The sequence below is a fragment of the Lontra canadensis genome, unplaced genomic scaffold (assembly GCF_010015895.1).
Source record: "Lontra canadensis isolate GAN:19392208 unplaced genomic scaffold, GSC_riverotter_1.0 scaffold169, whole genome shotgun sequence".
NCBI classification, from domain to species: domain Eukaryota; kingdom Metazoa; phylum Chordata; class Mammalia; order Carnivora; family Mustelidae; genus Lontra; species Lontra canadensis.
In genome coordinates, this window is record NW_022631163.1 from 2,119,616 (window position 1) to 2,143,190 (window position 23,575).

The following is a 23,575-nucleotide window of genomic DNA, read 5'->3' on the forward strand; positions in this document are numbered from 1 at the left end:
GGGGGGGGGGGGGGGGGGGGGGGGGGGGGGGGGGGGGGGGGGCTGGGAAGGATATTTGAGTTCCAGAGCCGGCTCGGCCACAGCTTCACTGCGTGGCCTCAAGCAAATCCTCGCCTCTCTCAGACCTCAGATTTCTGCACGGATCCCAGGCTGGGTGTGCCCCAGCAAAACCGCTCAGGCTGTAAGATCACAGTAGCTGCCCACTGCAGTTCCTTTTCTGAGCACCCACTGTGTTCCCATCACGTCACCCTGCTATCTTAGAGGAGGGCTTATGATCCCACTACACAGATGAGAACATCAAACCAGACTGAGGCCCTCAGACCTGGCACCAAGATCCTGTCCTAGGATGGGGGTAGGGATAGGGAGGACTGGTCAGAGGACCCCAGCACAGTAGTAAAGGGGCAGGGTCCTTGGAGCCAACAGACATCCTGTATCCCTTACTAGTGGATAAGCCCAGGCACAGGGGTGCAGAAGCCGGTGGGAAGGGGCTGGCAGCCAGGTGGTGACCTGGAAAAAGGGCTGTTTTCCCATCTGACAGATATACACAGTGGACATTCACCCCATGATGAAAGATTCCATACATCTTAGCACTTACCAGGTCTCTCAGCCCAAGCACAGAGTGAACACACCTTGCCAGGTGCACACATCTCAGAGAACAAACGTATATTCCCCGCACCCATCTCACCAAGGACACGCCCACAGCAGCCACTCATTACCGCGGGCCCCTGGACAAGTACACAACGTGAACACAGAACATACTCGCACCACTCCCCACCGAACACAGCGGCCATCACCGCACTGCGGACACACTGCAGCCTGTCCCCATCTCACCGCGTCTTTGCCTCGACACATACAGAGTGCACACCCCTGCTAGGTTCAATACCCTTCATCACAGAGGCCCAGGTGACACACATCTCTCAGTGGACACAGCATCACCATTCTTCACCACATGCAAAATGCACACAGATGCCATGTCCTTCTAGATGCCCATATTGCCAGTGACCAGTTCTCGGCTGAGGGATGGTCCCAGTCTGGGACTCCCACCCCAGGACCCCCATACCCACCCCCCCAGCTAACTGCCCAGCTGGTCACTAGGGCTCACACATTCTACCTCCCAAGCCATTTGCTAGTCCATCTTCCCTGGCTCCACCTGCCCCTTGGGAAGGTGCCCTTTGATATTCCTGCTTAAAACCTGTTGCTACCCCAGCACCCACCCCCCACCTCCCATGACCCAAGCAGGCAGCACAAACCCCAGGGCCCGCAGAGACTCCCTTTCATGTGTTTCTGAAGCATTTTTCACATGATCAGACCAAACCACAGCATTCTGAGAGGGAGACAGGTCACACACCATCCTCTCTGATGTTTCTAAACTAAGGAATTGGATTGAGAGCCACAAAAGCCTTAAATATATAAAATACTGCCTAGATTTCCATTTTCTTTCTATTGAAAAAAATAGCTTTTCCCCCATAGTCTCACCATCTTTGGAATTTTTATATAGCATGACAAGAGCTTGGGGTTTTGTCAGCCTTTGATGTTCATCTGGTTCAAAATGCATCTAATGTGTTCCCAAAGGCTGGCCAGGACTGTGCTGGCGCACCCCCTGGGACGAAGGGCTCACTACCTACAGAAGCAGCCCCTTCCATCTTGGTGGGTACTGAAATCTGCTTCCTGTAACTTCCACCCACAGCTTGGGTTCTGCCCCAGGAGCCACACTCAGCTCTTACCCCCTGGCTTTGCTCTCAAGGGCCCCAGGGGAATGCACAGCAACAGAGATGTCGCTGAGCCTTCTGCTGCTATCCGGGAGTGTGGCTTTGCAAAGTGCATATTAAGTTCCTCAATAAACGTTAACACTTGGGACAAGAAAGTTAGTCCCTGAAGCTGGGTTAGGGCCTCCTACAGCCCTCCATGCTGATCTCCATCACACTCAACTCACACTGATGTGACTATCTGTTCATGCATCTTTCTCTCCTAGCATCCTGATAATCAGGGCTCTGTCTTCTTTCTAGCTTTGTTCACTTAAAATGTCCATCTGTTCCTCTAGCCCTCTCTCTTCTCACATTTCCTGAGCACTCTCTCTCTGCCAACCCTGTCCTGGGCCTTCGGGGCACACAGCTGCTTCTAATGTGGTCCCCGTCTTCAAGGAGCCCCTGGTCTGGTGGGGCTAGCAGGCAGGAGGCTGGCATGTAGAACACCATGCAATTGGTCCTCTGAGGAGGGTGGAGGGCAGGGTTTCCAGATTTGTCCTCTAGAGGGCAGGTACACATTTTAGTTCCTACTCTGGGCTGGGCTCTGAAGAAACCTATCAGTGTCTGCCGAAAGCAAGACCAGTGGAAGAAATCCCCTTATTAGCAGGTACCACCAGACACCCATTTCACAGGCGTTTACTCACAGGAGCCCAGAATGATGCAACTTTCCAAGTAAATCTGTGGTCCAGCTAAGTCTCAGAACAGGGGCCCTCCCCAACATTCCTTATCCTACCCCTAACCATGGGAGGGACCCACCTGCAGGTAATGGTATGCTAGACCCTGGTGGCAGGATTTGGACTTTAGCAGGCTCTTATCCAAGGTGGCTGAGGTCTTCTGGCAGACTTCGTGGGCGTGGCTGAGGGTCAGAGTGGACCAGGAGCCCCGCTTGACATAGTTGGTGTCAGTGCCCACCCCAAGGCTGGGGCAGGCAGCTGGGGGTGCGGGAGGGGGTGGTGGGGCAGTCAGCTCAGTGGTGTTGTTTTTGGCTGCTTTAAGCATGTGCCCACTGATGGTGTTGTAGGCGTGCATGAAGTAACGTGGCTGGCTGCGTTCTGCCTGTCGGCCGAGCGTCATCAGCCCGGAGGCCGGGCCACTGCTGCGGAAGGCGCCACCCTCGCCGTCCAAGTTGTCATCGGAGCTCCACCAGCCCGAGATGTTGGAGCGGCTACGCCTTTTGGGTTCCCCAGCCTTGGCCCGTTCCTTGCTCTTGGCCCTCCGGCCCTTGCCGTCCTCCAGGCCACCTTTCTTGCTGCCATTGCCACCGACCTTGCCTGCTGTGCCCTCCAGTGAGGGCGCCTTGGTGAAGAAGAGCCGCTGGACCGAGTGGACCAGGTGGCGGATGCGGCCAGGACTCTCACCACGGGCCTTGGCCTCACCACGGGGGAACTGGAGCGTGCTAAAGCCATCGCGGTGGATGGGCAGTTGCTTCTCAAACTGGTCCAGGAGGTTGGCAGGCAGCCGGTTGATCTTGGTGGCCTGGGCATGGCTGGGGAAGGGGCTCTCCTCTGGCACCTCGAAGTGGGAGTTATAGTGGATACGGGGGAAGGTGCTGCTTGGAGGTGGCAGTTGGTTGTTAAGGGGGAAGAGACCATCCCCAGGCAGAGTGTTCTGGCCAGGGAAGCGAGCCTCGCGGGCAAAGGCCTCCGTAGGTGACAGCAGGTAGGGGTTGCGGTCAGGCCCTGCGAACAGGGGCTCGTGCGGTGGGTCCAGGCTGTCGGAGAGGTGGCGAGGGCGGCTGTCACCGAGGCCTTTCATGATCCCGGCCCTCAGGGCAGGGGCCGTTGCCCTAGCGGGGCGCCCGGGTTGCGTTTCCCGGGCAGCAGCTATCCTGGGGAGAGAAAACAGAGAGAAAATCAGCTGAATTTGGAGGGGACAGGGTGCCAGGAATGTCACCCAGACCTCTACAGATCTCAGGATTGGGAGGGTTTCTGAGGACTCTTGGCCTACCTTTAACACTGTCGGGTGGAGGACAAGAAGACAAACAGAGACCCACATACCGTGTGTGTCAATCCAAGTCACAGCTCAGGCTGGCAAACTGTTAAAAAAATCCTACCTTGATGAACATGTCTTCATAATAACCTGGAAAGCCAAGTCTGAACTCAGATCAAATTCCACGATCAAATGTAGTGGGGGGGGGGCTCACCCTGTTTTCCTCCAATCTCTGTCTTATCCCTTGCTACAAGGAGCCACGTACCCGCATGCACCACAAGCTCACTCCATGTGCTTTCAGGCCTAGGGATGGCCCCAATGGCAGTGCAGGCCACCTATGGGAAGATCCCGCGCTGGCCCTGGAAGCAGGCCTGGGGCCATTTGGTTAGGGAATTCCACGGTCCCTGGTATCCAGAGTGTGGCTCTGGGTGAGCATGTCCTCTTGGCCCTGGAACACTCTTGCCTATGAGTGGTTCAGCGCGGCTGAAAGAGGGCCAGAGAAGCTTTCTAAAGAGTAGGGCCTATCTCACCTGAGTCTGAGGGCAGTACTCTCCAACTCTCACTTTAGCAGAGGAATCCTACCTACATCAAATGCACACCCTCTATAAACATTTCCTTTTCCCTCGTCAGATGTCTACTGATGTGACTTCTGGGCTAGGCGCCCAGGGCTGCAAACAGCAGAGAAGCCAATAAGCTCATTAGCTCATCATTTCCGGCTGGAACAGATCAATGACAGTCAGCCTGAACAGTTCTCAGTGGGGTCTATAACGGGGGCTCATTCTCAGGACTGGGTGGACAGGACAAGGCCCTGGGTCGGGGTGGCATTTAGGTGGAGCTGTGACTCAGTTTCCCCATCTGTAAAATCAGACAGTTAGACTGTTTAGATCTTCCATCCAAGCCCATGCTGGAAAAAACAGTCTTAATACCTGGGCAAGTACCTTTCCTTTTTGTGCCTCAGTCTCCCCATCTGTACCACGAAGCAGAGGGGAGGTTGGCGAGGTTTCTAAGGCCTGTACGCACCACCAGCTCGACTCAGAGGAGTCCCACGGCTTGTTGGACTGTGTGCCTGGTGTGCTGAGGATCTGAAAGCCATCAGTGTGGCTGGAACAGAGCAAGTGGGGACAAGGGCAGTAGGGGTAGAGATCTTGGAGCGCTGGGCCAGGTCAGAATGCACAGGCTCTGGTGGAAGCCAAGCGTGGTAGGCAGAATGATGGCTCCCAAAGTTGCCCAGGTCCTAATCCCCCAAATCTCTGATTATGTTACTTGACATATTAAAAGGGTTTTTGCAGATATGATTAAGGATCTTGAGATGGGGAGATTATTCTGGATTATCTGGAGGGGTACAAACCTAATCACATGTGTCTTTTTAAAAGGGAGGCATGAAGATATGATAGAAGCAGAGGTCAGAGGGGGGTGAGGGTCACAAGCCAGGGAATGTGGGCAGCTGTTAGAAGCCAGAAGAGGCAAGGAGTCAGATTCTCCTCTAGGGCTTCCAGAAAGATTGCAGTCCTGAGACTCATTGTAGACTTATAACCTCTAGAACTGTAAAATAATAAATCTGTGTTGTTTCAAGCCAGTAAGTTTTGGAAATCTGTCACAGCAGCCACAGGAAATTAATATACCAAATGGGTTCTGGTGTCTGAGACTCCCTCTCACCCCTCAGAGCAGCTCTTAAGGCAAATTCCAGATCCCACCTAACACTGCGTCAAAAACACTGGCCTTGGTGAAACTCCCATCATAGAGGTGGGGAAACCAAGGCCCTTAGAGGGCAACAACTGCCTCGGGATCACAGAGTGGGTCCAGTGGCAGGTGCAGTGAGGGACCCACAGCTCTTCCTAGTCCTCTGCAGCACTGCCTTGCAACTGTCGCGGGAAGCTGGCCAGCCCCACAACCTCAAGGATCTGAGGATTATTTCCTTGAACCTAGATATTTCATGATCAACTCTCCCTAAGCCTTCTTAAGCCGAGACTTCGGCAGGGTCCACCTGGCTCAAGTTCTCCGCCTCCCTGCCAGACACCCTCCTTGCCTCTAGGAGCCTGACGGACCCCATCCTGGAGGCCAGAGCATTGTTACGTCCATCCTTGGATCTTTGCTCCCACCAGCTGGCTCAGGAGAGCATCTATCTCCAAGCTGGAGAGGACGTCCACTGACTGACCTCTTTTTTTTTTTTTTTTAGATTTTATTTATTTATTTGACAGACAGAGATCACAAGTAGGCAGAGAGGCAGGCAGAGAGTGAGAGGGGGAAGCAGGCTCACTGCTGAGCAGGGAGCCTGATGTGGGGCTCGATCCCAGAATCCTGGGATCATGACCTGAGCTGAAGGCAAAGGCCTCAACCCACTGAGCCATCCAGGCGCCCCCTCAACCCACTGAGCCACCCAGGCGCCCCCTGACTGACCTCTTTATCTTCATTACCCCATATCCTCACAACAGCCACAAGAGGTGGGAGGCCATTATCTCCATTTTACGGATGGGGAAACCAAGGCTGGGAGGGATCCTTCTAGCCAAGGCGAAACAGGTAACTTCAACGCCAGCCACCCCATCAGGGTTCCGGAAAGTCAAGGATCCCCCTCCATTCCAGCTAGCAGCGGCTCCCTCTGGGCAAACCTCTTCTCAAAGACAATTTCAAGCAAAACCAGCCCCATATCCCTTCTTGGCTTTCGTACAGCCCCTCAGGGCTGCAGTGATCCCTGGGCTCAGGGGCCAGCCTCCTTGTCTCTCTAGCTGGGGAACTGTATGTGCAGCCATATATCCTCGATGCCCACTCAAGTAAGGCCAGATACTGAAAACTGAGGACATGATTTGCAAACACAGCCCTGCTGGCTCGTGGGCTTGGCAGGGGCCCGACACCCCAGAAATGCTGGAGGTGGAGAGGGCTGGTCACCAGGAGCAGAAGACAGTGGCCGGGCGCTGGCCTTGAAGTGCACCCCCACCCAGTTCTCTCAGCCCAAGGCCCAAGCTGGCTTCAGTATCTCATTACAGGAGCCTCTGATCCCCAGGAATCCAGGATTGCCCCAACAGGACCACGTGAGCCTGGGACCATGGCTGCCTCCCTAAGCCTCAGACTGTGTTTGTCAAACAGGGCCAAGAGAAAGGAAAGAGCGGGCAAGTGCTTAGTGAATTGTGAAATGCTGGCACACTCTCATTCCCTGGGGTACAAACCGTGGGCCACAATCTGGTGGTGGTCTTGGCTGATGAGGCCCCTCAGCTGGCTGGTGGGGGGAATTGGGTCCGTCTTGGAGGTGCCACCAGGGTTACAGGAGGGAGAGTGGGGGCTGCCACCATCAGGGAGTCCTCTAGAGACCCAGATGATTTAATGACCACAAATAAACTCTCAACTTCTTTCCTTCCTGTGACTAGGCCCTCATTATTAAAAAAAGTCCCTTTCTCTGACTTCTGGGGCCCGCGTGTCTGTCCTTCCACTCCACCTTAAACGTCAGTGCCTCCCAGGGCTCTGAGTGGGCACATGGTGTCCCCAAATCAGCAAAATGCTTCAGGGTCACTCAGTGGGACTCAAGCCAGGCACCTAGGCACCACCCTGAATTCTACCCTCTTCTGACTTTCTATGTCTTTCCCTCACAACAATGCCCAGGGTGCCTGGAAAATTATCCACTCCCCTCCCCCCGAGTCTACTTCCTGTAGTTTAGGTGGAGCCAGACCTATCCCAGAACCCCAAGAGTGGACACATGACCCAGGTCTGGCCAATCAGAGCCCTGCCTCCCTGAGCACTGATTGGCTCAGAGATGGGAACAGGATCCTCCCTAGCCAATGAGAGTTGGCCCTGGGAATGGCTGGACTCTTCGGAAAGAGGTGCTTTTCTCTCTGTTAGGGCTGTGTGCTTGGCGGAGTGTCAGCCTGGAGTCCTTTGTTGAGATCTTGGTAAGATCTCATATGACAGTTGAGACTTTTTGCTTAAGTTTGAGTTGGGTTTCTGTGTCTTTCAACAACAGCCTGATACTGGCCTCATGAACAGTTGGTCACTACAGCGACTATGGTCACTACAGTCACATACACGTGACTATGAGTGCCCCCCGCCCCCACTCTGTATCTCCTATGGCCTCATCACTGTGGTGCCCAAGACTGACTTGGGACTCTCAGCTTCTGCAGCCTTGTGGGAGGCGGCAGCGGGGGGTGGTGGTGGAGGGTGTTCTCTAGCTGCTGGAGCCTGCTCTGCTCACATGTGGCTGGCAGGAATTGCCAGAGACTTAACAACCCTACCCCCACCCCCAAACCAGCTGCATCTCTACCGGTGTCTGTTGGGGAGCTGGTGTATAAATACCCCAGCTCCTCCACCCTTCAGGTGGGACAACTGAGGCATGGGCTCTACATGGACTCCTGGAGCTGCCCAGTGGGAATGAGTTCCACTTTTCTGCAGTGGTCACTTGCCTGATAACACTCCCTTCATTGGCTACCTCCCCTTCTCTGACTTACCTCTCCCTTCCCACACTGTGCTGCCTCTTCCCAAATGAGGTACTTGCCCTTGAGTCTTGAATCTCTGTCTTGGGCATGCTTCTGGGAAACCTCAGCTATGACAGTCATGGAATCACAGTGATTCTGCCTCGGTTGTGTCTCCTGGTGCCATTTCCTCTCCGGATCCTCTGCCTCTGTCCCTCCCACCACTCACCTGGACAGCTGAATAGCCTTCTCCCTGGTCCCTCAGTGTCCACTCTAAGACCCCTGCATGTTCCAAACTGCAGCTGGAGTGATTCTGCTAAAATACCAAAGCACTAGTGTTCTTCCTCTTCCGTGGTTCCTCTTGGCTCTTGGGACGAATGCCTGACTCCTGAGCCTGGCATTCAAGGCCATTGGAGAGCAATTCTCTGTAGACCTCTAACTGTCAGCTCCAGCCACATAGCTTGTTGGAGATAAAGAGTGTCAGCCTGGGGAAGGGACAGCATAAAGCCTCACAGCAAGGCCACTCCAGGTCTGTTAACCTGGGTCTCTTGACTCAACCAGGGTACAGCCCACTGGCTCACCTGAAACAGAAGGTCTGCAAGGGAAGGGGCCAGGATTGCCAGCAGAGGAACAGGGCGTGAGGAGGGTGGGACAGCATGAGGCAGTACCTTAGCAGAGTGGAGGTCTGGAAGGCCCAGCATGGTCTAGTATTTGCCAGTTTCTCCAGCCTCGTCCCCATTCCCTTGCTCCCCTTGCCAACAAAACTCATTACCTTGCTGAATTTTCTACATAGTCCTCAACACTTGTGGAAACTCTCACATATTCCTTGCTTGCTGGTTTATTGTTCATTGTCCCATGGGTCTATCCTGTCCAATATGGTAGCCACCAGCCACATGGGCTATAGAACACGTAAAATGCAGCTAGTGTCACTGAGGCGCTGCCTTTTTAATTTTAATTAACTTAAATGTAAACATCACATGTGGCAAGTGGCTACCATATTGGATAGTACAGTTCTAGAACTTGAAATCCAACTCCAGGAAGAAGCCTCTTCCAGCTCCCCTTCCTAAAGCTGGGGTCCAAGATAGTCTCTTCTAACACCCTGTCCACATTTTTTTAGTTGGGAACTTAATTCACTTATTTTCTGAGTCTTAATATTCTAATATATGTCTCACTGGAAAAGCTATACATTTCCTCCTGAGTACCTACTTGGCATCATCTCATGGATTTTATTTCCCCACAGGTTTTTTTCCTCCTCTTTTTAAAAAATTGAGGTGAAAAGCACGTAACATGGGATATAATTCAGTGACATTCAATACAGTCACGATGCTGTGTAACCTCCATCTAGTTCCAAAACATTTTCTTAGCCCGGAAGAAAACCCAGTACCCAATGAGCAATCACTCCCTGTTCCCTCCTCCTTCTGGCTTCTGGCAACCACCAGTTTGCTTCCTGTCTCTGGATTTACCTATTTCCTACATATTTCATTTTCATTGTGGTAAAATGTACATAACACAAAAATTCACCACTTCAGCCATTTTTAAGAGTACAGTTCATTGACATTCATTACATTCACGACACTGTACAACTACCACCATTATCTATGTCCCAAATTCTTCATCATCGCCCCAAACATAAACTCTAAAAACGTTATGGGGCACCTGGGTGGCTCAGTCATTAGGCATCTGCCTTCAGCTCAGGTCATGATCCCAGGGTCCTGGGATCGAGCCCCATGTCCTGCTCCCTGCTCAGTGGGGAGCCTGCTTCTCCCTCTGCTGCTCCCCTTGCTTGTGTTCCCTCTCTTGCAGTGTCTCTCTTTGCCAAATAAATAAAATCTTAAAAAAAAAAAAAGAAACTCTGTAACCATTAAATGCAAAGACTCCTTATTCTCTCTTCTCCTCCAGCCCCTGGTAATTTCTGATCCACTTTGTCTCTATGAATTCATCTATTCTAGATATTTCATATGAATGGAATCATACATTTGTCCTTCTGTATCTGGCTTATTTCATTTAGCATAATGTTTTCAAGGTTCATCCGGATTATGACATGTACCAGAAGTTCATCCCTTTTTATGGCCGGATCATATCCGAACGTACGCAGAGACCACAGTTTTGTCCATTCATTTGTTGATGGGCATTTGGGTTGTGCTTTTGGCTATCGTGAATGAGGCTGCAATCAAGAAACGATGGCCCATGAGTATCTGTTTGAGTCCCTGCTTTCAATTCTTTGGGGTATATACCTAAGAATGTAATTGCTGGGTCATATGGTAATTCTGTTCAACTTTTTGAGGAACCACCAAATGGTTTCCCACCATCTTACATTCCCACCTGCAACATATGGGGTCCAATTTCTCTACGTCTTCACCAACAATTATTGTTTTGCTTTCTTGTGTGTATGTGTTGTTTTTTTTTTTAATTATACCCATGTTAGTAGGTATGAACTGGTTTCTCATTGCGGTCTTGATTTGCATTTCCCCGATGACTAATGATGTTGAGCATTTTTTCATGTGCGTATTGGCAATTTGCGTATCTTCTTTGGAGAAATGTCTATTTAAGACTTTCGCTCATTTTAAAATTGGGTGATTTGTCACTTTTTTGTGGTTGAGTTGTAGGAGTTCTTTTTTTTTTTTTAAGATTTTATTTATTTGAGAGAGAGAGCTAGAGTGAAGGAGCATGAGCAGGGGGAGCAGCAAAAGGACAGGGAGAAGCGGACTCCCCGCTGAGGACTCCAGGATCATGACCTGAGCTGAAGGCAGACCCTTAACCAGCTGAGCCACCCAGGCACCCCAAGAGTTCTTTATATATTCTGGCCCTTATAATACGATTTGCAATAGTTTTCTCCCATTCAGTCTCTACAGGTTTTAAATAGGTGGGGTTTTTTGACTTTTCTTGGACTGGTCACTTACGCTTTCCTTCCTCATTAGCACGTATGGTCTCCCTGACCCCCAGCATCCCTTGGTTTGTCAGTCCCACAAAGAACATAAGTCCATATTCCCATAATCTCCTTGTGGGCAAGGGCTGGTTCTTCTCATCCGGGGGCCAGAGGAATTAGAAAGGATCTGGAGATGGATGAACGTGTAGTGGACACCGGAATGGCCACTCAGGTCCCTCTTCAGGATGGAGGCACTCACGTCTCCAGTGGCCAAGCCCTGGCTGCTTACAGTTCACACTGGGCAACGCTAGGACTTACTCTCAGCCAAAGGGAGATGCCTCACCCACGGTTACACTCCTTTTCGGAGCAGCCAGCAGCCAGTAACTGGTTGTTGATGTGTGGGCACCAGAGCTTGGCTCCCTTTCCCAATTCAGAACTACTTTAATGGGCCAGCCCAGACCCAGAGCTGCCCGTGGGATCAGCGGAACCTTTCTTGTAATGGTATCTCTAACTGGCTCCTCCCTCTGCCCAATCCTGTACCCCTCACCTGTCATAGGTCTTCCCAGCAGACTTCCTGTGCACACCTCAGCATCTCTTCCTAGGGAACATAACCCTAAGACAGGACATAACTGGGTTCTACTTCTTTCCCTCCTTATGGACAGATATTCAGTAATTCAATCACTCTTCTTAAGCCTCAGTTTCTCCTTTTGGCGATGCAGATCCTTTTCAAGATTATGATGAGGATTCATTGTGATGTCATATGGAAAACATCTGGCACATAGGGCTTAATGAACATCAGTCATGCTCCCCTCCTTACCTCACTGTGCCTTCCTGCGGACAAGCCGATGCCTCTGGGGCAGGGATGTCGCAGGCCATCATGAAAAGGGCACGCAGCTGCCTCTGGATTCAAATCCTGGCTCTTCTCTTGCTGCAACCGCGGACTGGTCACTCCAGGCCTCTGTTTCCACCATCAGGCCGTGGGGGTTTGAGGGAGGGTTCTGTGGGCATTTGGCCACGCTGATTCCCTCTGAACACTCTTGGTCAGAGTTCCTGGGACCCTGGGTGCCAGTGCCTCAGCCGCCCAACCCCTAGCAGTGGCAGGAGCCTCACCTTGGGGAAATCTTAAAATAGGCAGGCCTGGGCCTTGCAGGGGAAGCAGCTGGCAGCCTCGCACTGCCTTTGTCTCTGAGCTATACTTAGGCCCATCCGGGTGCCCATAATTATCTCTCATTAATATAAGCCTCATTGCCCTCACGGAAACATGGAGGAAGTCGCGGAGCTGCTGCCTCCCTGGGAACGCTCCCTGCTCTGTGGTGCAACAGTGGCTGCTGTCGCTACCCTCATCCACACAGTGTGGGGCCCCCCTGCGTGATCCCCACTTGTTCTGGAGCCAGAGTTGGCCTGTGAGCTAATTAGGGACAAGGCCAGGAATGGAACCCAGCATGGCTCTTCCTGATGCAAAACTCACCTGATTGCATTATCCCCCTAATCTAGAACCTTCTGTGGATCCTCTTCCCTCCTCAGTTCAGACTTCTTGGTGAGGCAGTCAAGACCCATGCTGATGCAACCCCAACCCCTTTCCCGACAATAACAAACCCACTTCCCCTCTTGACAGCTGCTCCCTTTAACCAGCTCAGATCCCTTCATATTTCTTGCCTCCGTCTTCTGTATTTGGTGAGATCAGAAAGGCTGGTTTGGTCTAAGATTTTATTAACAGAGACAGAGAGTCTAAATGAAGGGAGGGGATAGTCCTCTCAGGAGTGAACTGTGTTAAGAGAGAGACAGAGAACTAGAGCAGGGCATGGGAGGGTGAGCCCAGAGATGAACGGCTTGGAATGATGTGGGTGGAATGACAGAACATTCTGGGGACGTTCACCACAGTCCACGGCCAGCATAGCCACTGCCGTAGGCCTCTGCAGGGCAGAAGTGTGGAAGGAAAAAAGAATGGGTCCTGTGGAGCCTCCAGGACCTGGCGCTGTTTGGGGCAGGAGTGGAGGGGGAGGCAGGTTGTGTTCCACCGTGACTTCATCTCTGGGTACCCCTCCCATTCTCCTCCTACACTCCTCACCACACCGGCGCTCTCTCTTGCTGGCGTCTCTTCCTCTGACCTCTAATTGCTCGAGGAACTGGGTGCTCTTTGCTTCTCTTTACCCTCTCTCTCCTGCTGATCTCATCCAGACTCATGGCTTTAAACACCACCTATATCTGACAATCCTAAATTTGCATCTTCCGCCCAATCTCTCTCAAACGCCAGACGCCAATCCCTGCCTCCCTGACATCTCGCTCTGGATGTCTGACAGGTCCAAAATCGAATGCCTGATCTCCCACCCACCCTAACCTGTTCCTCCCACCGTCTACCCCGATTCCGCTCATGACAACCCCATCCTCCTGCTCACTCAGGTCAGAAACGTGAAACCTGACCTGAGGATCATTCTCCACGCCTCTTTCTCTCAGCCCCACATCCCATCACACAGCAAATCCTTCAAAAACAACGCCACCTTCCAGATATCCCAGAGTCCCACCACTTCTCACCACTGTCACAGCCCTGCCTGGGGCTGGCCCCTCCTCGTCTCTCCCCCAGACGACAAGGCTCCCATGGTCCTTAGAGTCAAAGCCAATTTTCCTACTCATCTTGTTTCTTCTTGCTTTTCCAACTTCATTTCCTGCCCCTACCCCCTTGGGCCTCCATCCTGTTCCTTGAACACGGGTCATTAACTCCCATCTTGGGGCTCTCGCTCTTCCTGTGGCTCTGACTGCAATGCTGTGTCCCCCTCTGACCACGTGACTTGTCCTTGCTTCCTCAGGTCTCAGCGCACGGGCTCCCTCTGCAGAGGCTGGCCCTGCCCCCAGGGCAGCACCTCACCTGCCAGCCCTCTGCAGCACTGCCCGGATTTAGGCCTGACAGAACTTGGAACAGCAGGGACAGGGTCTGTCTCTGTCACTGCTGGTCCCCAGCAGGAGAGGCTCCTGCAGCTTTTGCTAAATCGAAGACCTGCAGAAGGTCTAGGGGGATGCCTAGAAATGGTGAAGACCGTGAGGCAGCTACAGGATGGTGAGCTCTTCCACTCCAGCTCGTCACAGTGATCACTTATTGAGCGCTTACTGAATACACGGTGCTTCCCGTATGTGAACTCATTTCACCCTCAATGCAGGTGTTCCTGGTGGGGGTGAGGAGTCCCCGGTGGCAGCGTCCGAATGTACCCCAGTGGCCCCCATCTCTGGGTATTCACGTTCCTGTGTATGCACCCCCGCCACTCCCCTGCCACAACACGAGCCAGGGCTGACGGTGTAACCTGTAGGAGATTGTGGAAATGACTAGTGGGACTTCTGAGGTGGGTCAGAGCAGACATTGCAGCTTCTGCCTTGCTCTCTTGGACCTCCAGCCCTGGGGGAGGTCAGCCGCCATGTTGTGAGGAAAACCAAGCAGCCCTCAGGAGACCATGTGGGGAGGAACGAGGTCTGCTGGCAGCCTGCCTTAACATCAGAACCATTGGACGAGCCACCTTGCAAACGGATCCTAAGCCCCAGTGAGGACACTGGCTGGTGGCTGTCCCTGCTGGCAACTTAACTGGAATCTCAGGGAGACCCTGGACCAGAATCCCCCACTAAGGGCGCTCCGGGGCTCCTGACTCTGAAACTGGGTGAGACAATATATGTTTATTGTTTTAAGCCACTGCAAAGTTCTGGTATAATTTTTATGCACAAATAGGCAATACACCCATGAGAAAAAGCACCTTGAATGGCAAAAGGCAACTACTCTAGGTCCTCAGCTGGTGAGCAAGAGGGGGTGCTGGTGTGACTCAATCTGACTCCTGAGGCCACATTCCGTGGCTTTGGCCACAAGGCTGAGATTCCAGGATCCTTTTCATTTATGACAGCTCCGTTATCCTGATGAATTCAAGGTCTGAATTGCTTCCAGCCTAAGTCTGTGTCCATAGCAACTGTTTGAAAAGCGTAACATTCCATCAACTGGTTGTTTGGACAACAAGATAGCAGGCGATGGCTCCAGCAGAGACCCTGGGTTGGACTGCTCGGGACCTGGGGCCACCACTCTGCCCGCTGTCCCCAGAGCAGGGCCTCTCTTACACTCCAAGATGAATTCCTGTGCCGCCCATCCTGACAGTGAACTCTGAACCCAGGGCGCGGCATGGGGCTGCTGCAGGTCCTCTGACGTGAGGGGCATAGATTTGGGGCCGAGGGGTTCTGTGGGGATGGGGCTGCTCACCAGGCCTCTCTGAGCCCATGCCCCTTTGAAACCTGCTTAGGCTCAGCTGAGGCTCTGGAGGTCACAGACTGAGTCCTACCCCCAGCGCGCATCTTTGAGCGCTCGGTATGGAAAACACAGAAGGAAACAGGCCTAGACCCTCAGAGCAAAGGGACCACAGAGGCAGAGCCACAGAGTGTTCCTTTTAAAAACTCAAACAGAATTGGTTCACCCAGTTCCCTTAAATTCCTTCAAGGTCTCCCCTTGCCCTCAGGCAAAACTCCAGCCTCCTCATCCTGACTCAGCCAAGCGGGCCTCATTTGTATTTCCCGCCACAGGCTCTTTACACATGCTGTTCCTTCTGCCTGACATTTTCCCTTTTGACTCCTCACATAATCCGGCTGCTTCTGTTGACTCGAGTTTCTGCTCAAACATTAAGGGGGCCTTCCCCAACCCTGTATCTAAGACGGTTCCTCCATCCCACCCTACTTCCTCTCTTCATGCCCTTCTTGGTTTCCTTCAAAGCACTTCCCAGGATCTCTGGGAATTCTGCTTGATTCCTTGTGTACTTGGCTAATATGTATCTCTTTATGTTCTGTGGGCTCTGAGATTGGGAGGTACCATGCCAGTTTCATTTTCCACGGTATGGCTGGGAACCAGGAGGGAGTCATCACTTAGGAAGTACACAACAGCAGTTGCTAAATGAAGTAGTCAGAGTCTCGGAGGGAAAAGAGCTAGAGAGAAATGGAGCTGCCCAATGGTCGTTGATTGCTGGGCTGCCCCATACCTCTTTCTTGCTTCTTCCTCATGTCTGGGTCCCAGATAGGCTGGGCTGGTGTTTCTGTTCCCCAGAACCTTCCTGAAAAGGCCTGTCCCTAGCCTCTTTCCCACTTAATAATATTCTTGAAGCTCAGAAGAGACATCCCCTCCTCCAAGAAGTCTTCCCTGACCTTGCAGATGGGGGTGGGGGGTCAGGGCTCCTCTGAGTTTCCCTCTGATGGGAGCTCCCTCACTAAGGAATCACAGAAGCAGGACCCTGCCCAGAGGGGGCTCTCATAAATGTTCATGCGTGAAGAGGATGACATTCATTCTGGTTTGCCCACGTTCTGCCTGTTGCCCTGAGTCCCTGATGGCTAGTGCCTTGTTTCATTCTCAAAAGTGTTATGATTTAGATGATGAATTATATGGCTATCTATGCAAGAAGGAACATGGGTCTGTGGCTGAGATGGAGGAAATGAAGCCTGGTCTGAGAATCTTCTCTGGATTTCTAAGCCAAGACTCCCTTGATCCATGGGAATCCAGGTCATCCCACGCATACCTAGGAAAAACCTGATTTGGTGGGGGATAAGAGGGTGACGATCACAACTGCCCCCTTCCCCTCCACCTCCAGACCACATCTGGGGATGACCATTAGACACTCCAGGCCTTGCCGCCCTGCTCCAGCCACTCCCTGCAGCAGCCCCAGGGAGGGCTGAGGACAGACCTGCCCCTGCAGGCAGTGCAGAATGGAGGCCATGGAACCAGCCTCCTCAAATGTGAATCCTGGTGCTGTGTGATCTTGAGCCAGTTACTGAACCTCCCTGAGTCCATTGTCCTCCAAGGGCTGTTGGCAGAGATAAACGAGTTAACATAGACAGATGACTTGGCACAGGACCTGTCACACAGTGAGCGTTCTGCAAGTGTTCTCTGTTGCCATCCTTCTCAACAGGACGCACCACAGGCAACAGGGCTGGGCAGCATCCTGTTCAGCCACTTGGAAGTCCAGAGAGGGGACAGAGCTTGGCCTGGATCACACAGCATGTTGGTAGCAACTGGGATTTGAACCCAGGCCTCTGGACTCCTAGGTCAGTGTTCTCTGGAGGTCTCAAACCGACAAGGGGTGGGAGTGTTCTGGGCTATGGACACTTTCTAAGTAGCCCTCACTCCTCTTCACACCCACAAAGCCTAACCTTCTAGACCTGCTTTAGATATTAACTGAACTCACATATAGTTAAGTGAAAATTAAAATTTAGCTTCTCAGTGCCACGAGTCACATTTACACGGCTCAATGGCCACATCTGGCCAGTCGCTACCACATACAGAGTGCAAGATAGACCATGTCCATCAGCACAGACGGTACTAAGGGACACGAGTTGATCACGGCATATGGCTGCTGCCTGTGAAGTTTACGTGGGACCTGAGGGGACACCAATGGGGTCTAACATCTGCACAGAGACCCTGTCTAAAGCCTACGGATTGAGGAATGTTCAGCCCTGAAACTGTAGTATCTTATCCACGGTTCTCATGCTGTGCTTTGCTGACTAGGCTCCAGCAGGGAGCTGGGACTCGTCCAAGGTCACACAGCAGGTGGAGGCTGTGAGGGGCTCAGGTCTCCTGACTGTTCCTGCCCTAGTACCCCGCTGCTCCGGCCAGAGAGTCAGCAGTCAGGCCATGCTTGCCAGAGCTGCTGGTGAATAGAAATGAATTTCTGCTGGTGAACAAAAGCAAAAAGATTGCCCTGGGATGATGATGGGGGAGAGCTGACCACAGCCTCAGAGCGGGGTGCCCATCAGCTCCATGGACGATTCCCCAGGTCACACTGGTTGACTATAGGGCTGGGAAGGAGGCAAAAGCTGGGCTTCTCTTCTCCCCTTCCCATTCTAGCACATTCTGGAAGGACCTCAATAATGGCCTAAGCTGCCATTTTCAAGGCAGTATTTGTCTTGCTCATGGGGGCTGGGGCCCTGGCTGACTCACTGTGTGGCCAAAGGCAGGTCCCCTTCTCTACCTTGGATTTCTCATTTGGAAAATGGAGATAATTATCCCAATGGTGTGGGGTCCTCGCGAGGGGCCAAATGGGACTAGCTGAATGGGAGAGCGTTGTCCACAGGGGGTGCTAAGGGCGGAATAGAGCAAGGGTTGGATCTCCTTGGACTTGGGTTTGAATCCTGCTCCACTTCTTCCCAGGGATGTGACCTCGTGCAGGTCAGCTGGCCTCCCCGAGCCTCGGTTGGGAGGCCGGGGAGTGAGGAGTGACATCAGTGGGTACAAGATCATTGTGAGAAGTGATGAATGAGTTCTGGAAACAGACAGTGGTGACAGCTGACAATGTAGAGATATATGTAGTGGCACCGCATTGTACACTTTAAAATGATTAATATGGTAAATTTGGTTAAAACGTGTGTCTCCTCCCTCAATTTTTAAAAGTAAGATACTTCACTTGTAGGATGTTTACCAGATTCAGCAAGAGCATGTCTGCAGGGCACCCAGGAAAATTTCTGGTAGGTGCTCGATAAAGAGGAGCTGTGGTTGTTGCACGAGCCTTTCAAGACCTTCTGGAGCTTACTGGTCAATATATGTATGTAAACGTGCTGTGCTCTGCATACATAAGCACCTGTGTATACATAAGGACTTCATATGAATTCTCTTGTTGAACCCTCAGATCAGCCCTGTGAAGTACATCCTATCATTGGTCCCATTTTACAGAGGGAGTGTTGAGGCACAGAAAGAAGTGACTTGCCCAAGATCACACAGGCAGGACTTGAAGCCAGGCAATGTGGCTCCAGAGCCTGTGCCTCCAGTCAGCTCCCTGAGCTACCTCTCAGCTTTCAGTAACAACATTCCATCTGCTACCAGTTCACAGAGCCCTGGGCTTGGGTTGGGGCACACGACCTCTACCCGCCTGCTCAACACCACCTTCCCAGGGGAGGACTATTACGGGAGGTTGTCCAGGGGACACATTGCTCCACTGTCTGGCCTCAGAACTCTGAATGTGGGGCAGGTGAGCTCTAGAGGTCACCTGCTTCGGCCTGTTTCATTCTGGACCTCACTGAGGGACCATCCTGGAAGGTCATGTTGGCAAACAGCAGAACAAAATGGTCAGAATATTGCAATTGCCAGCACATTTAATTCAATTCCTCCAACACTGATGGGGCCTGCTTTGTGACTCAGAAGGTTCCAGCCCTTAGAGATCATGCAGCCAAGTGCAAGAGGCAGAAATACACAGGGCAATTAGACAACACATAAAAATAAATTCCAGGAAATGTCAAAGCCAGGATGAGCAGCCCAGTGAAAGGAAGGATGAGGCTCAGGTCATGATCCCAGGGTCCTGGGATCGAGCCCCGAATCGGACTCCCTGCTCAGTGGGGAGCCTGCTTCCCCCTCTCTCTCTCTCTGCCTGCCTCTCTGCCTACTTGTGATCTCTGTCAAATAAATAAATAAAATTAAAAAAAAAAAAAAAAAGAAAGGAAGGAAGGATCAGTGCTCGCTGGGGCACCAGGAAGACTCCCTAGAGGAGGTGGCATTTCAGCCAGGTCTGTGAGGACAAGTAGGATATCAGCAGATAAAGGTGTAGGGAAGAGCATTTCATAAAAGGGCAAAGCATAGGCAATCATAGTCAGAGGTGAGAGATGGAGGCAGTGCTGGAAACATTAAGTTGTCTGTGGGGCAAGGGTGGGCTTTGAGGAGGAAGGTGGGCAGATGTCAGTGCTCAGATCATAGAGGGCTTTGGTGAACCCCAGGGACTCTAGATTTAAACTGTAGGCCACCTACCCTCAAAATAGAGTGGGGCCGGCCCAGGGACACTGGCACCAGCAATCCCACTTCCAGGAATTATCCAGAAGCCTTGCCTTATGCATATGGGAAAAAGGGGTGCAAAGGGTTCTTCTTGAAAGAGGATTTTTTTTGAAACCTTGAAAGAAAAATAATTTGTATTTGCAAAAACCTGCAAACACCCAAGTGCCCATTAGGAGACTAGATAAGCAAATTGTGATCCAGGACACTATGGAAGAGTGTGCAGCTGTGAAAAGGGATAAGGTTGCTCTAAGTACTGATGAAAAGCTCTCTAAAACACGCTATGTAAAAACAATAGGAGGTAGAACAGGGGTTACGGTATCTGCTTAGTTTGGGTTCTCTCGGAAGCAGACCCAGAGCCAAGGATCTGAGTACTGTTGGGACGTGATTCTAGGAAGCACATGGAGGGAGGGGGAAGCAAGACAAGACAATAGAGGTTGCATTCCTGAGCTGCAGGCAGGTGGGCGCAGTTCCACTGGGAACTCAGTGTAACAGGAGAACATGCAGATCAGGGTCCCGCTGAGGGCGGAGGGAGCTGGGGTATGTATTCCCCAAGTCGTCCCGCGCCAGCGGAGGGCTGCCTGGGGGCACTAACTTCCCTTCCGCCCTCCCCGTGCAGCTGGAGAGAAAGCCGTCAGCTGGACCGTGTCTGCTACTGAACGGCATTGACTATCTGGTACCAATCTGCTTCTCTGGGGAAGGGTACCCAGAAAAGCAGAAATGGGGTAAATGCAAGAAAAGGATAAGAGAGGGGCTTTTTACTATGATATTTTAGAATTTAAAAAAATAAGCCTTTTATCGTTGAACAATTTTAAATTATTCCAGGTTGCAAAGAGTACAGAAAGCTCCCATGTAAACTTCCCCCCGGTTTCCCCTACTGTGAACATTTTATATAACAATGGTGTATGTGTTCAAACTAAGCAATTAATGTTGGTCCATTACTATTAACTAAAGTCCAGACTTTATTTGGAATTCACCAAGACCATTAATATCCTTTCTCTGTTTCAGGATCCAATCCAGGAAACCACACTGCATTTAGTCTTCAAAATATTGATCCACACGGATATACTGTGTATTCTACAAATTTATTAAAAAATAATAAACTGCAAGCAGGGGTCATCGAAGGCTTCTGAGCAGGTGTGACCTGGGCTGAGGTGAATGGACAGAGCGCACACGGGGGCGGGGCTCCCTGGTGTTGGTGGCTCCCTTTTCCCCAAAAGCCAGCAGAAGCTGTAGCAGAGGCTGTGGGAGTGCTGTCCGTATCCCCTGGGAACTCACCTCTACCTACCCAAGGCTGCTTCCAAGCGCCTGTAACTCTGTCCAAACAAGAGCTCAGCCCATGCACAAGGCAAACAGGAAATATTGGGGAGCTCATGCCCCCAGAAGTAGCCTCAACCATGATGGAGGGGGACTGGTACATACACCTGGCCTCCTTCCCTGTTGGACGGTAACCCCAAGTTACCTTCTACTCCTTCTCCCAGAGTCCCAGCTGTGCATAGCAGTACCCGCCTAGATAATCCTTTACTGGTTCCTTTTCCTTCCCTTCCCACTCCCCAACAAGGCTTTCCTGGGATCATCCCCCAAAATATTTTCCTGCAATCTTTGTCTCTGGGTCTCCAGGAAAACCCCAACCTCCTGCCCCCCTGAGCCAGATCCCTAGGCTGTCCGTGCCTGGACCCCTGCCTCACCCCACCCTCACCCCCAGCAGCCTCGCACCTGGGAGCCACATGCGCAGGGTCGTCTGCGGCTCCCCGAACATGACAGTTTCAGATGTCTATGACTTTTACCCATGCCGTTCCCTCTGCCTGTAACGGATTCCCTCCTTGGCTGCCCAGGAACTTCTGCTCATGTCAGCGGCCCATCCCGAGTGCCATCTCCTCTGAATGTCTCTGACTCTGGGCAGGCACATGGCGCTTGAATCATCCCTCCAGCAAATCTGGAATCCTCTCTCCCACACTGTGTGAGCTCCGTGAGGGCAAAGATGATTCTGAGACTGATACACCTCACAGAGCCTGGTATATACAGCAGGTGCTTAATAAAAGGCTGGTGAGCAAATGAGTGAAGGAACAAATGAATGAATGGAACAAAGCAGGAAGACGTGAATGACCCTTTAGGATCACATTTAAAAAGGGGGAAATACTGCTCCCTGAGGGACTACTGCACTAGCCCCTTTAAGACCTGCTATCATTCGACCTCCCCACACTTTTGAGACTGACTGATGTGTCATTCATTCTGAAGGCCAGGAGAGGAGACTGAGGCTCAGAGGTGAGGGGACCTGCTTGGTAAGTAGCAGAACTAGGGTTCAAACAGGTCTATGGGGTTCCTGCAGGCTTTCCACTGTCACCTGCACCTGCCCACCCCCTCCCAAAGGGGGAGCCCAGAGCCTTGGCTGGACCCCTAACCTACAATATGAGCTCAGGCTGGTCCCTGCTGGCCTCTGAGCCTCAGTTTCCCCACCTGCCCCATGTGGGGTCGGCCGGAATAGGAAGACTTCCAGGTCTCTTACAGCTCACACGGTTTGGGACTCCAGGGTCTGCCAGCTGAATGCCCTAGATGAAGGGGACTCAGCCCTGCTGCCCTCTCTCCCGGGACTGGGAGGGGGGGTCAGGCATAGTACTAGGCAGTTTCAAAGCTGTGTTCAAGGTCAAGAACCATCCATGATATCTAGATATCCAGCTGTGAGCCGTGTCCCCTGTTTAAAGAGGGAGTCAGGGGCTCCTGGGTGGCACAGTCAGTTAAGTGGCTGCTTTTGGCTCAGGTCATGATCCCATGTCGGGCTCCCTGCTCAGAGAGGGAGTAGGGAGCTTCTCCCTCTCCCTCTGCCCCTCTGCCCATTTGTGCAGACTCTCTCTCTCTCTCAAATAAGTAAAATCTTTTAAAAAGGAGAGTCACTGACTGGGGACCATCCCTCAGGTCCCCTGTCACTCCTCCCCAGCCCTGAGACCAAGACATGGAGGGCATCTGTGCCTGGCAGAGTAGAGGTCACTCATCTCACATGACGTCAAGGGTGAACATTTCACCTCCAACTAAGCCCTCACCGGGGTGAGGGGCTGAAAGGCGGAGCAAAGAGCAGAGTGCCTCACTGTGTGGCCCCAGCTCCCAGCAGCAGCCTTCAGGACCTTGGCGTTCTGAGCCAGCCGCCCCAGCCCCAGCTTCCTCACAGACGCCAACACTGTGTTTTGATCATTGCCTCAAGGCTTTCGAGGAGGCATCACCGGGCCATGAGCTGTTCTTACCTTGGACCCTTCTCTCAGGGACCAGCCTGGCACAGTTTCTGGGGCCCATTTGGGTCTTGATGTTCCAGTATGGGTGTGCTAACTTTGGGGTCCCTCACTCTGCCTCTCCCTCTCTCGCACACTTAACAAGTCACCAGGCAGTCCCGGGGGCAGCGTCCAATACCCTAATCCGGCCCTTGCCCCCCATCCCATGTCCTCTGCATGGCTGGATCCCCATCAGCTCTGATCCAACGGGTCCCCAGACCCCTGCAGCCTCTCTGGCGCGTCCGCCATCGTTATTAAAATAGCACAAGCCCCCCCCCCACAAAAAAAAGCAAGTCTCCCTCCCACCCGGGCCCCCCAGGGAATTTCTCGTGTGGTCTTCCAGAAGTGACCCATGCCTCTCTCGCGTGGGTATACCTACCAATTCTTACAATAACTGACACTCGTGTAGCCTCACTACGTGTCACACTCTGTTCCAAGCACTGCGCCGCAAACATGAGCTCACTTCAAGCTCCAGTAGCCCCCTGACGGAGTTAACTACCACCGACTCACTCACGAGGAGATGAAGGCACCCTCAAAGACCAACTTGCCCCAGTGGCAGAGCTGGGACTTTAACCGAAGTCTTAACCACTCTCTGCATCCTGCTTACTCCAGCCAGGGCCTCCTTT

General features: G+C 52.3%; 1 protein-coding gene across 3 annotated transcripts in view; it reads right to left on the reverse strand.

Annotated features, from left to right (window-relative positions):
* DLGAP4 (DLG associated protein 4) overlaps positions 1-23,575 on the reverse strand; it is a 139,476-nt gene that overhangs the window by 81,216 nt on the left and 34,685 nt on the right. For all 3 annotated transcript variants that reach the window (XM_032845798.1, XM_032845799.1, XM_032845800.1), the window contains exon 2: positions 2,502-3,573. In XM_032845798.1, the coding sequence (XP_032701689.1) occupies positions 2,502-3,500 (999 nt within the window). In that variant the 5' untranslated portion in view covers positions 3,501-3,573. The remainder of the gene's footprint in view (positions 1-2,501; positions 3,574-23,575) is intronic.